Source organism: Vipera ursinii (assembly GCF_947247035.1).
Source record: "Vipera ursinii genome assembly, chromosome: 3".
Lineage (NCBI taxonomy): Eukaryota > Metazoa > Chordata > Lepidosauria > Squamata > Viperidae > Vipera > Vipera ursinii.
This window is the reverse complement of record NC_139516.1, coordinates 175791769-175810553: the sequence shown is the minus strand read 5'-3', so window position 1 is coordinate 175810553 and position 18785 is coordinate 175791769. Positions and strand designations below refer to the sequence as shown.

Sequence of the window (18785 nt, the reverse complement as noted above, 5' to 3'; positions counted from 1 at the left end):
TCTTTGCCATGATCATTTATTGTCTCTTAATTGCAGTTTCATTGCAATACTGCCATGATGGGTGAAACTATGGACGGCAGTGCCTCTGTTCCACAACTATTACAGAAACAGAAGCAGACTGTCGTGTCTGTTCAGAAGAAAGTCATATTTTATATCTTTTGGCAATACAAGCCCCTTTCATTCAAGCTGGAGATGCCATTTAAGTTTGTGTTTACCAAGTGAATAAACTGAACTTATAAAAGTTGAATTGTGTTGAATTGAACTCATAATTCCTCTTCAAGCTTCTGGAACAAATATATGAAGGGCTTCTGAGTCTCACTAATAATACTTTTGTTTCAAAAATATTGAATACCACATGAGGTCTAGATTCTTGGTCAATATCTCTGTGGAGGGAGCCTGCATGCCTACAGTTGTGTTTTAAGCCTGGTCTTCAATTTTTATAAGGTACGTGGTGGCTCAGTGGGTTAGGATGCTGAGCTTGTCGATCAGAAGGTCGGCAGTTTGGCGGGTTGAATCCCGAGTGCCGCGTAACAGAGTGAGCGCCTGTTACTCGTCCCAGCTTCTGCCAACCTAGCAGTTCGAAAGCACATAAAAATGCAAGTAGAAAAATAGGGACCACTATTGTAAAAATAGGGACCATGGAGATGTCCTCGGACAAGTGCTGGCTCTTCGGCTTTGAAACGGAGATGAGCACCAGCCCCTAGAGTTGGAAACGACTAGCACGCATGTGCGGGGGAAACTTTACTTTTACCTTCAATTTTATTTTTACCATGCATCAATCAAGATATAGCCAATCCTGGCAGTGGTCTAAGAAGTGAGCAAGGTGGCAGTTTTCACAGTCTTCCCGGTAGAGTAGAAAGGACTATATTCTTTTTTTAAAAGATTATGATTTTACTTTTGTAGTAGATTTTGGAACTTGTACTGTGGCCTTTGGAAATAATCATAATGTTTATTTTCCCTCACACAAACATTAGGTGGAAGCAAAAAGTTAGACTTTTCTGTATCTCTTTGGTGCCATCTTGTGGTAATCTTGATTTGTGTAGCCCGTGCACAGTTGCCATAATGCACCCCTTCCCCACTCTAGATCAGGGATCCCCAACCTCCAGTCCATGGACCGGGCCACAGCATGCCAGCAACCAGGTCACACAAACAAGCAAAGCCCCATCCGCGGGATGCAGGCAGCACAAAAAAACCCCACACCCTCTCTGGTCTGCGGAAAAACCTCTTGTCATGTAACCGGTTCCTGGTACCCAAAAGGTTGGGGACCTCTGCTCTAGATAGTCTATATTGCATTCATTTCTGTGTTAGATTTATATCCTGTGTTTTGTCCAAAAGTGCAGAGTTGTTTACATGCATAAATAAAATTAAGAAATAGTATAACTTACTCCCATTTTTCCTCAACAACCTTGTGAGGTAAGTTGGGCTGAGAGAGACTAACAGGTTTGAGCTTTGATGATTGAGGATAGACTAGTTAAGGCACCAGGCTAAAAACTGGACGACCATGACATGTAGTCCCATCTTAGGCATGTAAGCCTGCTTTGGGTGAATTTGAGCTATTCATTCTCTCTCAGCCTCACAAGGATGTTGTAGGGAAAATAGGAGGAAAAAAGAGTATTAGATATGTTTGCCATTTTGAGTTATTTATAAAAAATAATAAAGGTGGGATAATAAATAACTTTTGATGTAATGCAGATGAACCAGGATGGAGTTCTGAGGTTAGGATAGTTTGGGATCTTTATTCAAGAAAGGTTTATTATGTTTTCAAATTATCTGTTTTGTTTCTTCTTCTGCCAAAAAAATTAAACTAACATTTTTCAGCAGCAGTTTCATTATGGAGGCTCTCTGGGACCCCAAAAGGGTTTCTTAAAGTAGTTTTTTGGGTTCTGTGTTGCTCCCCAACTTAGAAGAGAAATATAGTAAAAGAAGTTTAGAAGACTGAAAGGATCAAGGACCATGTCATGTCTGGAACTGCTGTGATCTGCCAAGTAATAGGATACAGGTAGTCCTTGACTTCAGGACATTCATTTAATTATGGTTCAAAGCTATGATGGCCTTGGAAAAAGTAACTCATGATCTATATTTGCACTTTCAACCATTGCATCGCCCCCAAGGTCATGTGAACATAATTCAGGTGCTTGGCAAATGGCTTATATTTATGATGGTTTGTAGAGCTCTGTGGTCATGTGGTCATGATTTGCAACATTTTTTTTTCCAATTTCTGGCAAAGAAACCCATGGGGAAGTTGGATTTGCTTAATGACCTGGTAATTTGCTTAATGCCCACTGAAAAATTGTTTTAAAAATGGGTCTGACTCAACTTACAACTTACTTATGAGGAAAATTCCAGTCAATAATAATAATAATAATAATAATAATAATAATAATAATAATAATAATAATAATAATAATAATAAAATGTTGGAAGGGACCTTGGAAGTCATCTAGTCCAACCTCCAGTCTCTTTTTAAAAACTTCCAGTGTTGGAGCATTCACAGCTTCTGGAGGCAGGTTGTTCCACTGATTCATTGTTCTGTCAGGAAATTTCTCCTTAGTTCTAGGTTGCTTCTCTCTTTGGTTGGTTTCCATCCCTTGCTGGTTATAAGTGGTTGTAAGTCAAGGACTACCTACAGTAGAATAGTGAATGGCAAATAGAAGTATTTATGAACCATATTTGAATGCTTTTTTGCAGACTTCTATCTCTCCTCTTAAATTCCTTGCAGACTTTGGTGTTTGATTGGAAAGATGTATGGCTCTAGTGCAGAGAGGTCTGCTAAAAATAATGAAAACTTGGTCTCCTAAAGGACTTTATAACTGCTTTGGAAGCTGTTATCCAGTTTCTTCAGATCTAATCCTGGAATTAATCAGAAAGTTAAATTGTTAAATAAATCTCTTTAACTTATTAGTCCATCTCATTCTCGGTTCAATGTACTCTTTTTTTGGCAGGAAAGTAGGTATTTTGAAATTATCTCTTTACCGGATCCTTAAGTGCTGTATGTCCTATGATTAAGAACCATTTGGGTGGGTGCCAAATTCATTTCATGGGAAACACACGCACTTATAAAGTACATGTTATATAATTACAAGCAACTAAGTACAAATAACAACTGACTATCTAGGATGAGGTACATATTTCCACTTCTGTCAATATGTTAAGTCAGTAGTTCCCATAAAGACCACTTGCACAACTCCAAAATAGAGGAAATGTACTATCACCTCCATCGACAGCAACAACAGATAAAAGAGCACAGTGATTTTGTATCTCATTTTATTTATATGAATTGATGCAGCAGAACTGTGTTTGCATCAGCAGGGATGCTCTCTGTTGGTAGAACAAAACGATTAATTCCCATTTTCCCATGGCCTCCTCCACATTATTAAAATTTATTCAGATGGAACAGTTTTTTAATGGAGTTGAGGAAATTTTAAGTACTCTTCAATAAGTGGACTTTTAAAGAAATCTTCAATCAACTAAATGATATGCCTATGCAGTCTGCTGCCCAGGTGCCAATTATTAACAAGCAACTTCAAGACCCCTCCTTTCTCCTCTTATGGTGCTGTATATTTTAATCAGGACCTTCATAGCCCTTCAAGCAAATAATTCACAGTCATAGCTGCCAGAGTTCTGCATGAGCATTTGGAGTTGTCAATGTCGGTGGGATATTTAAGAGTTGTAGATATTAGAATAGCCTTTTTCCAAGGTTTGAGTCAAAGCAGCCCAATTAGATTTTATGCTGATTAATAAAAACAATATTGATCAATGGTTTCTATTTATTGGCCTCTCCAGTATCTATCATTTTCATATTGTGACTTAGACTCAGAATGCAAGTTTCTTTCTTATGAATGAATTGCTGTCCACATTTTAGAGTTGCTTCTGCTCCATAATCACTTGAGTGATTATGTAGCTCAATTAATTACCTGCTTCTAGTATTTTATTCTTATGGCCAAAACAAACAAAATCCAATTAAACAGTGTAGCAAATATGTAAGATGTTGATGAAGGTTGTTTAACATGGAAATGTTTCCTACCCAGTTATTACACTTTAAATCAACTTTCAAAGTATAATAATAATAATAATAATAATAATAATAATAATAATAATAATAATAATAATAATAATAATAATAATAATAATTTTATTTATATACCGCCCTTCTCCCGAAGGACTCAGGGCGGTGAACAGGGCAGATATATAAAAATACAAAAATACAAAAGTTAAAAAAAATTAAACATATGCCCAGCTAAAAACAGTAAATACAGATATTAAAAATGACATAAAACCCAACCCATCCCCCTTCAGGCCAGGCCGGCTTGTTCAAATAAGAATGTCTTCAGATCGCGACGGAAAGAGCGAAGGTCGGGCGCCATCCAGAGCTCAACCAGCAACCGATTCCATAGCTCCGGGGCGCCCACAGAGAAGGACCTCCCCCTGGGGGCCACCAATCGACATTCTCTGATCGGTGGCACCCTGAGGAGGCCCTCTCTTTGGGAGCGCACAGGGCGGAGGGAAGTTGATGCCGGCAGCAGGTGCTCCCTAAGGTACTCTGGATCCATGCCATGTAGGGCCTTAAACACCATTACCAGTACCTTGAATCTCACCCGGAAGACAACTGGTAACCAATGCAGCTCACGGAGCAGAGGTGTAACATGGGAGTATCGGGAGACTCCCAACACAACTCTCATATGCCATATTTTCATTTTTTTGAAATCCAAAATTACATTTTTAGAATAATCTTAATTTTGTGCAATAATCTAATGGAGTTTTGAATGTTCTCTCATTTCCCTTCCCAGAGACTTCACCCTTTAACCTGAAAAAAATAGAAACTTAATTTCTGAACACATCCAACCAAAGGGAAGCAATCACTATTGTGTGTAATTGGTTCCATAGGCAAACTGTCTTTTGTATTATAGAGGTTTTATTTTCAGTTGGATTGTGCTCTTCTGTCATTGCAATCTGCTACTCTACATGCACCACCTGTTTTTTTTAAAAAAATATTTTTATTAATTAAGTATAATATATATAAATCCAAGCTCAACACTAAGGATTCCACTATTCACCAAGCATTCCAGTTATTCTCATGTGTGCTTTATTACTATTATACATTTCTATAGAGCATCATATATCTGCACAAATCCAGAAGAAGTATACTTTCAGTCCCCTTTATCTTCACATTTTTCTGATAACTCTTAGAAGCTGTTTTGTTATGTACCTGATCCTTATTCCTGGCATACACCACAATTCATCAGCATTTAAGTTCTTTACAACAGTGAATTATCAGTTTCTCTTTGTCTTTTATAGAGCAAAGTTGTATCTGATGCTGTCTCTGATTCTGCAGTATCTGGTGTTTTTTTCTTTGAATAGTCTGCTTGATCTTCAAGGATCTAAAACCTGTTTTTTTTTTTGTTACGGCAGTATAGAATGCCTTTTCTGTCTTGCTATTGATTGTTACTCTAATCCACTGTCCCTTTTTTTCTTCTCCCCTTTATTGAGAGTTTCTCCTAATATATGTTTCTGTGGAGGGATTCATTTTCTTGAATTGATACATCTTTTCATTCAGAAAAGGCAGGCACAGCCACACTCCTCTGTGCATTAATAATTCACCTGTGGACATGGTTACCAGCATCAAATTCCTGGGTGTGCAGTTAACAAGTAGGCTGGCTTGGTCACTCAACGGCGAGACGCTGGTGAAGCGGGCCCAGCAGTGCTTGCATTTTCTGTGTCGCATGACAAAAGCACATCTTCCTTCCCCTGTCCTGACCACTTTCTACAGAGGGACGATCGAGAGCATCCTGTCATACAGCATCACAGTCTGGAATCATCACTGCTTCAGACAGGAAGGCAGTGCAGAGAGTGATGAGGATGGCTGAAAAGATTATTGGCAGTTCCTTCCCTTCCATCCAGGACATAGAATATAAGTGTTGCTTGAGCAGGGTTCACAAGATTGTCTAGGACACTACACATCCTCTTCATGACCTGTTTTCTTTGTTACCTTCTGGAAGGAGGCATCGTGGTATCCAAAGCAGAACATCCAGATTCAGTCACAATTTTGTTCCATAGAGTACTAACCTTGTGAACTCTAAAGCTTCCTCCTTCCGTTATGTATTCAAGATGGACAGTGATTAATATTTATATATTACTTATATGTAAGAGTGTAGGTCTATACATATGTTGTATATAGTACGTTTAAATGTGTGTTGTGTATGTGTACACTTAGAGAGCAAGCAATTAAATTTCATTTTTAATGTGTGCCATTTTGCCCACAGTAAAAAATGACAATAAAGGTTGTCTGTCTGTCTGTCTGTCTGTCTGTCTGTCTGTCTGTCTGTCTGTCTGTCTGTCTGTCTGTCTATCTATCTATCTATCTATCTATCTATCTATCTATCTATCTATCTATCTATCTATCTATCTCTATCATTCAAAGTATGGCCATTTGCTATCCTAAACCATTGCTTTTTCTTCAAGGACTGCTATGAACTTGCTTTTGCTGCAAATATTATTTTCAGGCAGGAAGACAAGCATGCCACAAGCATTGTGGGTCTTAATAGCATATATTTATTTATTAATCTTCATTTTTGCTTCTTTAAATATTCATGTTAAAGCTTTTATTTGTTCTTTTTCCCTTCTTGGTGTCTCACATTAGCGAAGTTGAATGTGACTTATTAGCATGCCCTTTAACTCATTCTTGATTCTTGGAACCTTATATTCTTCATGTCCCTGCCAACATTTATTTGTTCATTCAATTTCATTCAATTCATTCAAAGTTTGTCAAGTCTGGCACACTAACAAAGGACCATAGGTCTTGAGTAATAGAAGGATTAATTAAACCAGCTGATTTTTTTATCTGTTCAAACTCGGTGTGGAATAGTTTTTTCTTAATTCACACACATGTACATTCTTGCAATTAATATATTGTAGAATAACATAAATATACACATGACATACATTTTATATACATTTATGTAAAAAGGTGGGATTCTGTTTGGAATCTGGCCTTCAACTGCTAATTATGCAATTACTTTATAGCCTGTATTGCATTATAGATAAGAAGCCCATGGCAGTTCATTCATTACTCAGTATAGAATTATGCAAGGTGTTCTTGGATAATTAAATTACTCTTTCTTAGCCTTCTAGACCCACTGAGTTTTATTTCCTTTTTTCTCTGTTTTGTCCTTTCATAACATATGTAAGTTAAGTTAGGAAAGAACAAAACAGAGAAGAAAGGAAATGAGACTCAGTGTAGCAAGAATAGTGCAGACTAGGACCTTGAAGATCCAAGTTTAAATCCAAGTGCACTGTAAAGTACTCTGGATAAGTCTAGCTAGTTACTTTCTTGCAACCAGTCACATAGCATTCTTGTGAGATTATAACAAAGGTAGGTTCTCTTGAACTCTTTAGAACAGGGGTGTCAAACTCAATTTCATTGAGGGCCGCATCAGCATTGCGGTTGGCCTCAGGGGGCCGGGTGGGTATGGCCTGGGTGGGCGTGGCCTACTGGGTGGGCATGGCTAGAGTGGGTGTGGCCTACTGGGTGGGCATGGCCAGCTCTACATCGTTCGCCTGAAGGGTGCCTATGGGGTCCTGGGCAGGAGTGGGACAGATCTGAGGGTCTCTGGCAGAAGGAGGGTCTCTAGGCCAGGGCCAAGGCAGTGGGGGCCGTTCCCTCACTGTTTCCAGGATGGCTTCTCGGGCCACATGAAACCACTTTGCGGGCCGGATCCGGCCCCCGGGCCTTGTGTTTGACATGTCTGCTTTAGAAGGAGGATGGTTTTTAATGTAAGAAAAAACAACATAAATGTCATGAATTTCACATAGGAATAACATATATACATAACGAGTAACATTACTTTTTTTTAGTTTGATATAACAAAGTGTCAGAGAATAAAATGTTGTTAAACCTATTTCAGAAAAAGAGTAACCTGCATTGTATTTCAATATTTATTTATTGTTGGTTTTATTTCAGATAGGAAAGGAACATTCAGGCTTAAAGGCTGTGACTGAGATTCTGCAAGACATTCAGTATAAGGTAAAATATCTTTACTATATAATTGGGGATCAGGTACTTAATATGATCTGAATTTCTGGAGAAATGGAATATACAGAATTTATTTAATATACGGTACTTACACTCCTCTTTTCTTCTCAACTAAATATCCAAAATATTGAAATATCAATTGCAATTCTATATTACAAATCACATTTGACATTGACATTCATTAGCAAAAAAGAGAACCATCTTTATAATCGAAACAAAATGTAGCCAAAAGGTAAACTTTAATTTGACAGCTAATGTGAACCTATGCTTGATTCGCAAATATGCTTCTAGTTCAGAAGCCATGAACAGCTTTAGATGTTTTGATGTTTTTTAGTGTTTTAATGGTTTTCACAGTTTTTAATATTTTAAACTGTTTTTAAGATTTTAATTGTAATATATGTTTCTGAACTGTGAGCTGCCCAGAGTTGCTTGCTGAGGCGGGCAGCTATAGAAATCAAACAAACAAATAAAACAGCTAAAAATTTATAAGCACTCCAAATTAGAGATCTGCTTTTACAGGTGCAGGAAAACCTCGTCCAAAAATAAGATGGCCCACAATTCTCTAGTCCAGTTTACTAAGAACACTTCTATCTTATCTGGATTTAACTTTAATTTGTTCTGTGTCCTCTAGTTATTATTGAATTTAGGCAATTATAAATGGTACTAGCATTATTGGATTTGGATTCTAATATTCTATAGGCTTACTGATGACACCCAGTCCAAAAACCTGAATGACCCTCCATCTCCCCCCAAAAAATATTGAACAGAAGGAAGGCAAAATGAAATCATATGGCTCACCATATCTCAGTATCAACATACCTTTGGAGCTTGGCTTGAGAGAAAGGAAGAGAACTCTTGCAAAATAGTGACTCTAAAGACCAATCCCTCCAGACAGTCCAGAAGGATACCATTCACTATAGCCTTGTGTAGGACTTTCAGTTACTGAACCTGCACTAAACATTTACAGTGGGGCAGCTTTTCCAGGTGCTTTGTAACCTATATTGGTTTCCATGTTGCTGGAATTGGGATTATGTGAAACATTTAATTGTATATGTTGAAGGTTCCACATTTCTAATATTCAAATAGTCCTCTCTAGATTAAGTCATTATTTTCAATTAAGAGTATGACAAATTCCAATCACTTTGATATTTTCAGAGATTGATACAACTCTTAAGGGCAACCAAGTCTGTCCTGAAAAATGATGTGACATTTTGAACATTTCTTTTTTAAAAATATTCATATATCTGGGTGTCATTCACCCATTCATCCCATGTATAGATCACTTTTGTATAGAGTTGACTTGGCATGGGTGCTTGCATCATCATTTATCAATGCCAATGTAAGTCAAACTTATCTGCTACAAGCCTACACAATAGATTATGAGAGGTAAACTAAGATTGATTTCTGGGAGACCATTATAATTACATCATTTTCCTTACTTTCCTTTTGAAGTACTGCACAAATTGCAGTCCACTTTTTCCTAAATCCACATATATATTTTTTGCTTAAGAACTAAAAACAATCTGGATTTTGTTAACTTTTCAGGGCAACTCCAAGATAATACCTTGCTTCAATCCTAACACATTATTACCAGGTGAGTACGGTACTTATTTTTGTGCCACAAATTTTTGTGCACACTAAACATTTGCTTTTTAGTTGTTAACAGAGTCTATGCATACAAAAGGGATATGAATTAAATTTTAAAAAATCATTGCTGTCAAGTTATCAACTTCAACTAACAGTTTTAATTTAATTGAATTGCTAACAAACATAGCTCTGAACACAGTAGGTTCCAGTGTTCTGTAACCTAGTTATACTCTAGCTCCATTGAGGCTACAGCTTCAGCTAGACATTCTCAGAATTGTAAATTCATTTTCATTAAGAGATCATCAGGATGAGAATACTGGTATAGCCCATTATAACAAAAGTCTTGAGCAAAATACTATGTGTGGAATACTCACCAGGTAGCATTTCTATTTTTTACAGTACTGAATCATAGTTTTCAAAATATTTGCCCTTGTATTACATTAAAATATAATACCAATAGAATTCAGACAGGTAATATCTCAATTGGCAATTATATCTTAATAGATAATATTTACACAGTTCTTTTATTCTGAAGAATATTTCATATTCTGTAACTTATTTTTTAGATTGGAAATACAGTAAGTTACTATTTCTATAGATATAGGAAGTTATTATGAATGGAATCTATGAGTTTTTTCTCCTTTTGCCTAGGACTTCTGAGCTATTAGAATGTAATACAGGTTCTCAGTTTTACACTTATATTTTCCATGCATTGTAAGTGAGAAATACATGCTTACAGAGAACTAACCTGACTCGCAGAACATTGTGAGATCTTGGGAGTCTTCTTGCTTAATTATTGTTGATATTTAAATAAATATATATTTCTTAACACAATAAATAGTTGAGAATACAAGGTTTCATTAATTTAAAAAAACATCTCAAATAATATAGGTAAATATGTTGTGATAGAAAGGTTTGCTGTTTGGAAAAATTATAAAACATCATAATACCCATAAACATTGTTTACCATTATTAAAATTAAGAGAAAAGGACATAAAAGAGGCACATAATTGAAACAAAAAGTTCCTTTTTAGTCATCTAATACATAGACAGGTAGTATTCTTAAGTGATTCCTTTCTTCATTTCCAAGGACAAAATACATTTTTGATATTTTGCCAGTTGCCATTCATTAAATGTCTATTTACTTGGTTTGAGAAATTTGTGACTATAATGGATGCAATTATGTATAGAATGGATAGAATTCCAAGCAAATTCAACTGGGATAAAATAAAGGTCACAAAGGAATTAAATTTGATAAAGTCAATATATTCCATCAACCTCTAGATAACTCTGGATCCAATTTGGTTGTTTTGGACTTTTAACTAACTGATATACGTGCATGTGTGATGAAATATTGAGAGATAATAAAATACTGTTAGATTTTGATATTATTTCTAGGCATTTCATAGCATTTTAGAAAAGAATGCAAACATTTCATGAACTTCGGCTGTTTTACAAGTTTTCAGCAATAACAACAGTAATAGCACTAAGAGAGGCGAACAAGGGAAGCTTCTTGAAAATAATGAGATTGAAAATAGAATATTGAAAGGAAACAATTAAGCATTGAGTTTCTAACTGGAAAAAGAAGCCCATGCACAGTCAATACCTGAAGGACATTGAAGGAAAGGCAGATAGAAAGTGGAGCTGGTTGAGATTAGAAGTACTGAAGAAAGAAATTGAAGGGTTCATTTTGGGTGCTAAAGAACAAGACTTGCAGACTAATTCCATGAAAGCAAAAATCCAACACGTAAGTAACAAGAGCAAATGTTGCTTATGCAATGAGAAAGATGAAATAGTGGATCATCTTATCAGTGCCTGCAACAAAATTTCATAGACTGATTATCTACAACATCATGATTGAGTTGCCAAAAACATACATTGGAAACTTTGCCAGAAGTTTGGTTTGAATGCAGTAAAAATCACTGGGAATACCAAGTTGACAAAGTTCTTGAAAATGAATAGGTCAAGATCCTGTGGAACGTTTGGATCCAAACAAACCTCTGGCCCACAACACTCCTGGCATCACTATTGTGGAAAAGAAATAAAACTTATTTCTTTTGCAATACCAGGTGATGCATGAATTGAAGATAAACAGCTAGAAAAAATAATGAACTATTCTGATTTGCAAATTGAAATTGAGCGATTGTGGAAGAAGAAATCATTGGTTGTACTGATATAATAGGAGCCCTTGGAGCAATACCCAAAGGGCTACCAAGATACATGGAAATTTTAAACTTATTAGACCTGAATATTCTGACTGCAAAAAATGCCTATATACCGGTACTCAAAAGTTACCTTAACATCTCTTAGGTCCTTGCTTAGGATTTGAACCAGTGGTGGTATTCAGTCGGTTCGCACCACTTCGGCAGAACCGGTAGCTAATTTTTTGTTGCCCAGGCCCAGAATGGACTTTCAGAAGTGGCATCCACACAGAGAGCTGGTTGTTCACGTATTTGAATTCTACCACTGTTTTGAACTGTTAAGTTTTTACCAGTCCCAGACTGAAATCGAATTTAAGATTAAATCTTAAATAATAATAATATTGAACAATACCTAATGTCTGACTATTAGATGTTTCTTTGGACTTAAATAACATATTTATTACTTAAAGCTACAGGATAGATGGTAAAATTGGCTGACAAATTCCAACCCCAGTTTTCATCGACTTTACACTTTTTTAAATTTTCTAATTTCTACAGTAGCAACCACCATTGTGGTTGCCATGCTTTCAATTTGAATTGTTTCTAATGGAAAGGATTGCTTTTATAAGACTATCCTGGGAAGCATATCATCATGTTTTCTATTGCATTCTGCTAGAAAATTAGTCTACACAAACCTCTCTGCTGTAAAACGATCTAGGGATAAAATTCTGCAAGTTGCCTTTTATGAGATACTTTCTAGGGACTCTGTTTGACAGCTTTAGGTTGCATACAGAAAAAGTTTGATGATTTCACTTCTTCAACTATGTTTACATTATTGCTTTCAAACCAAGGTATCTGTTCAATTTCAGATCCACTGCTAAGAGACTATTGGGTGTATGAAGGCTCTCTCACGGTCCCACCCTGCAGTGAAGGTGTTACGTGGATCTTATTTAGATATCCTCTAACTGTATCCCAAGTTCAGGTAATGGTTGTGCTTATGACCACAGCCTGAAATTCTCAGTGAAAGTTCACAACATGCAAACATATTGCAAGGCTTTATACTTGTTCTTTCCTGGAAATCTCATTAAATTGACCCGTTTATGGCTTTTAAAATAAAGGTTAAATCATTTGTGTTATTAAAATGGAAAGGTCAGAAATGAAGAACAGTTGTTACTATTTTTCTCGTATATTATAAAAATAAAAACTTACCGTGAAAAAAAGAAAGAAAAGTAGAGGGGAAAAGAGAAATAAATAAATGCCCAGCAGTTTTCTTTAAAAAAGCTTAAAACGAGCAATAGCAGATGTTTGAACAGATGTGCGAAATAGCCTTGTTTGTGTGCTCGAGGACCTAATGCAAAGCTATCCAGCAGTTGCTAGCTAGTTTTACTTTCCAGAGCCATTTCAACCAGTGGCAGCATGTTCCATAGCTGACACAGAACTCACATGAGTATAGGGGACAATTATAGATAATGTGCAATTCTCTCTTCATGGGAAACTTTGCTTTCTGCCTCTCTCAAAGGACTTTTTTCGAATGATATATGCTTCCTTCTTGCTACTATCCATGTTTGACAAAAGGACATGATTACAGTATCGGAAGTAAGGCCAGCAGGTAACAGAGAGTTAAGGGCACATGCAGATCATCTGCTCTTTTTCTTTTAAATAGAAGTGTACAGGCTACTGAAGCAGATTGGGTTAATAGTATTTTTCCCCCTCAAAACCCCTGACTTATTTCATTTTTATTGGTGGCAAGCAACTGTGTGTCAAACTAATTCGCATTTTTATTTTATTAGTTTTTTTAACTCTCAGAGGATTCTTGTGTTGACTAATCTCTCAAAATTGCTACAGTGGTAGACTCTAGCTATATGGAATGGAAATCCATCAGCTTCACAGATATTCCCACTCAGATAAAGACAGATACTATACTTTTCATGAAATGTGAACTACAGGACATTATTTCTAAGTGGCTGCAGTTGAAATTCTACTACAGTGTGCCTACTACATGTACATGCCAAAGTGAACTGATGCATCTGATAAGCATATTTTAAAGCAAAGAGTTCCCCAGTATCAACGTTTATGTACTTGTTTGGCTTTAGTATTATTTATCATAAATGCCCCATCATACTCCACACTAGAGACACTAATAGTTTCTATGCAAAATAAATATCCAATAGATTGTAGGAAAATAATTCATTACCATGCATACTCAATCACTAACCTCAATGCTTTTTCATAAAATATGTCCTATTTAAAGAAGCCAAGTTTTAAAGCATTAAATTATGTGTTCAGACATTCCAGACTTGCAACAAAACAGAAAATGCTGATGAATATATATTTTATACTATAGAGCTTTATACATGCTAAAACAATTAGGATATGCACAGCCACTTTCGTCACTTAAAATAAAGAAGATTTAGAAGATCTCATTAGGAACATAAAATAAAAGTGAAAAATCTAGACTAATGTTACAGATTAGGAAGACAAAAGTGATCTCAACAAGCTTGGCAAAGATGATTCAGTTTTCTTGGCCTAAAGAATAGGTAAAAGTGGGATTAATCCTAGGGAAAATATCCTAAAAGATAAAAATATTGCTGTGATCAGAAAGACCAGAATAGTTAAAGCAATAGATTTCACAGTAGTGATGTATGGACATTAAAAAAGAAGATGAAAGAATAATATTGCTGAGAATTATGAATATATAGGTAACTATTAAGTGTACCATAGATGCAAGAAGATCTTGTTCATTTTGCACAATATTTGGAACATGTGATGTACATAGGTAATACACTAGAAAAAAAAATTACAAGGATGGGACAGGATTGAGGATAGTAAAGGGAACAGGTAAGATGAATAGATGGGATCAAAGATATTACAGGTCTGTCTTGGAAGACCTACAAAATATTGCTGAAGATAGTTGTGATAACAAGCATTTGTCCATGCAGTCACCAGAAGAGAATGTTCAATATATATTTATTCATTCGTGTTTCTCGTCTTCACTCATTCATTCTGCTGCTGCTACCACTACTACAACTATCACCACCAATACTATTAACTTTACAGTATTCTGCTTTTTTCAGAAAGAAATCTCTCTGTTTTACATAAGATCATTTCTAACAATAGTACATAGACTGTTTACCGATATTAACAATAAGAGCAGATCTTTCCTTCTTGGTTTTTTTGCTTATAGATCAGTTGATTATAATTTCTTCTTGGTGAGAAGTGGGACAATTCCTGCTTGGCTAAATATTGTTTCTCTCTCCTATGTTTATGACACTTTCTATGATCCCTGTAATCATTTGCTTACATTGTCCCAGTGATTCATTTTAAAAGCGTATTCTCTGGAATTGTTAGTTTTGCCTACTCTCTCATAAACCCTTTCATTATTTTTCTGTTTTTAAAAGGTCAATTTTGTCCTGGTTTTCCAACAATTGGGTTGTCTCCTTGTGAAATACAAGGCTTATGTTACAATTAAGAAAGAATAGGTTATCAAAGCTTTATAGTAAAGAAATGAATCAACAACAGTTAGAATAGCCAGGTGGCTTTGATGTTGTTGGTTCATTTCAGCCTTGTAATCATGTCATAATAAAACAGGAATGGAAATGTGTTGAAATGTTGGCACATTCCCAAGAACATACTGGAATTTTTCACTTCTATTTTAATCCAATTTCTGTTTGTAATGATCATTACTTTGATATAGTAAAGTCTATAATACCTAAAAAGCCTTCTTCAGAATGTTCCAAAAGATGATAAGAAATTGTAAATTTTAATGTGAGAAGAGGGGAAATGAATTAATGCATGGGAGTATCCAATACACTTCCTTAAATTTATTTAAGTTAATTTTAATTCAGTTTAAATGTATTCTTGGTTAGATATTTTTTTAAAAGCTTTGTATGCCATAACAGTTGAGTGGTGGGATTTATATTAAATAAAGAGAGAAAAAATAACACACACACATATGTATGTATGTATGTATGTATATATGTATGTATACACACACACACACACACATACACACACACACCTTTTACAGTGTAAATACTAATTGAGGGAGTCAAATGTCCATTTCCTTGTTTTATTAGATAGAAGAGTTTCGAGGACTGAGGACTCATATTAAAGGAGCAGAGCTCCTAGAAGGTTGCGATGGAAACTTAGGAGATAATTTTAGACCAACACAGCCACTTAATGACAGAGTCATAAGGGCTGCTTTCCAGTAGCAGAGACAAATGATTCAAAAAAGAAAAAGAAATATAGTCAAAATATAGGTAAGTGAAAAATCAAAATACTGACTTATGTAAAATATGATTTCTGTGCTAATTTCAGCATAATGCATTAAGTACCTATTCATTTCTTTTGGAGAAGCAGAAATGTATAATATCTGTACATTGTGTTTTGACCGTATTTTTAATATATGAAGTCATTTTTAGACTCAAAGAATCACAGGGTTGAAAGAGGACATTTATGTTTTTAAATCCAATCTTGCACTGTGCAAAAGTCTTAATATAGGATTCCCTGGCAAATAGCAATTCAGTCCCTTTGTTTTAATACTACCGCTGAAAAGTAGCTCACCTCCTCTTTGACTAATTGTTTCCATTTTGTCAAATTGTTTTTATTATTATATTTTTTCCTAATATTCATATTTACTAATATTTTTCCCAATATTAGGAAAATATTTCTTAATATTTTCCTTTAATTTAAATCCATTATTCTTTGTTCTGGAATGGCAGAAAATAAAACTTAACCTTTGTTGGATGCTCTTTTAGACATTTGAGGAATGTTCCACAATTCACTTAACAGCCATGGCGACATATGCTAACAATGATCACAAAAAAAGTAAAATCAACTCTGGTCACATTGGTGCCTTGACTTATGACCGTAATGACTTACGACAAGAAATTTACTCCCAATTGTGGTCATAAATTGAGGACTAAATCTAAAAGTAATGAATTTTATTGTTTAACAAGATCACATAACATTTTAACTATCTCAGAGTTTTAAGGTTGGGAGAAATAAAACAGCCCTTATAACATGCTTAGTTGAAACCTAAGAGGTTAAGACAATTATTTTATAGGGGCAGGGCCTTCAGCTAAATGATTTCCCTGTGCCTAATTTTATGATGGGCCAAGCAGCAGAGATCTCAAATTGGAATGACAGTAATTACAAAATGCTGGTCTTATAAATGGTATCATAATTCATACAGTTTTTACTCTTATAATGGACAAAATAACAGGGGTAGCTGAACTATTAAATTCTACAAAATCCCTTTCCTTAATCTTGTTTCTTCAGTAATTCTGGGTGCAACAAGATGAGATGGTGGAGCTCCATTGTTGGATCTTTTTTTTTAATTGTGTGGAGAGCAGCTTCAGATTCCTGAAATGGATCGGGAGCATAATACTGAGAAAGATGGGAAATAATGTTTTGCCCACTGCACCATTTTTAAAATAAATCCTCTCAGTTGTTGCTGATTGTTTTATTAGGGAACAAATGTTTCTCAGTTTTTCCCCTAATGAGGGAAATAGTGCTGAAAATTGGGAAAACTGCCACATAGGAAAGTTTGAAGGAAAAATTTTAAATTTTTTATTTTGGCCAAAGAGTCAGTTCAATATAGGCTGTTCAACAGTTGATTTTGAAATAAATGATGAAGCTGATTTTGGATCTCCAACATATCATTTAGCTTGTTTTTTTCTCAGAAGAAATGAAGGCTGCAATTTTTAAAGTAACTTGCAATTTTGGAAGCTAAAAATAGAATTGAACATGGAATATATTAATATTCATGGAAGGGGATATTAAATTAGAATTGTAGAATGTGAATGTCAGGTTTTCATATTATTTTATCCCAAGCTGATTCAAACATTTAACCTCATACCAAATTATATTTAGTGATTTTGCATTATTTTGTATTTTAGATGCACATCATAAAAATGCTAGACAAAATTACAGGGTAATGGGGTTTCTGCAGTATTTGGTTGCAAATCTCTGGTTGCTAATTAGTCTAAGAATTCATTTGGACATCACACTAAGCCATAACAAGGCAGTAAATCTGGTGCATGACATTAAAATCAGGCTCTTTGCTTACTTTCATGAATGGAACTGCATTGAACAAACCATGAACTTTAACTTTCAACTTTGGCTTGCTCAAATAGGAATTTTAATTACACAGAGAATACAGTGAAAAATATATTAACCATGATATACTATGTTCTTTTTCATCTCCCAGACCTTTGATTCTGATTTGAGCCAGTTGATCTTGTCTGAAGATTTTATAGTCTTTGGACCTGCCTAAAAGGGATTAAAAAGAGTCACCCTAGAAATCTTTCTGAATAATGGATCACATTGCTGGATACTTTACTGAAGATACTGAACTGAATTTTCCTAGCAAGGAGTATGAACTCCCCTTTGAACTGAAATATTGAGTTGATGTGATTAGCTTCAGTAGAGAAGGCTGAAGATGTAATGTGGAACCATTCATCAATTACACAGCACAAGGATATAATCTTGAAGCCTTTCAGCTTTATCTGAAGGCCAACAATAATTTTGAGACTGCATTATAATTTAAGAGCTTACATAATTTTGGGTTTTTATTGGAATAAAGATCTGTGATATTGCCTAAGGACCTCTAAGGATCTCACTTTTTTTTTAACCTTGATTCTCATTCTACTACTTGCTTGTTGGCATCTATAGTTTTCCAAATGTTTCAAGTCATTTCCAATACTCTGCATTAATTGAATGTATATTCACTTGGTGTAGAACTGCTTGTGACTGAGTGTAGTATATGTGCACATTAATGTTGTTATATGAAAACTGAATTTAATGGTTTTCTATAAAGGAGAAATGATTGAACCTATTTCTGTTATGAGTCCTTTTATGTTCTATCTTAGAAGCAAAGCACATAGCTGTAGAATTCAAGATAATTTGATGTGTTCAGTGAGAAACAGCAGAGTAATGACTTCGTCCTGGAAGTGCCAGGAAGCTCGTGTTTGTCATATTGTCATAAATTGTCACATAAAGGTGTGATGTGAGAAACTTATTTTGTT

General features: G+C 35.3%; 1 protein-coding gene across 1 annotated transcript in view; it reads left to right on the top strand.

Moving 5' to 3' along the window:
* Nucleotides 1-18520, top strand: part of CA8 (carbonic anhydrase 8) — a 41472-nt gene extending 22952 nt beyond the window's left edge. The window contains exons 5-9 of the mRNA XM_083361232.1: nt 7958-8020; nt 9575-9623; nt 12627-12739; nt 15834-16016; nt 17969-18520. Of these exons, the coding sequence (XP_083217358.1) occupies nt 7958-8020; nt 9575-9623; nt 12627-12739; nt 15834-15968 (360 nt within the window). The 3' untranslated portion in view covers nt 15969-16016; nt 17969-18520. The remainder of the gene's footprint in view (nt 1-7957; nt 8021-9574; nt 9624-12626; nt 12740-15833; nt 16017-17968) is intronic.
* Nucleotides 18521-18785: the final 265 nt, after the last annotated feature.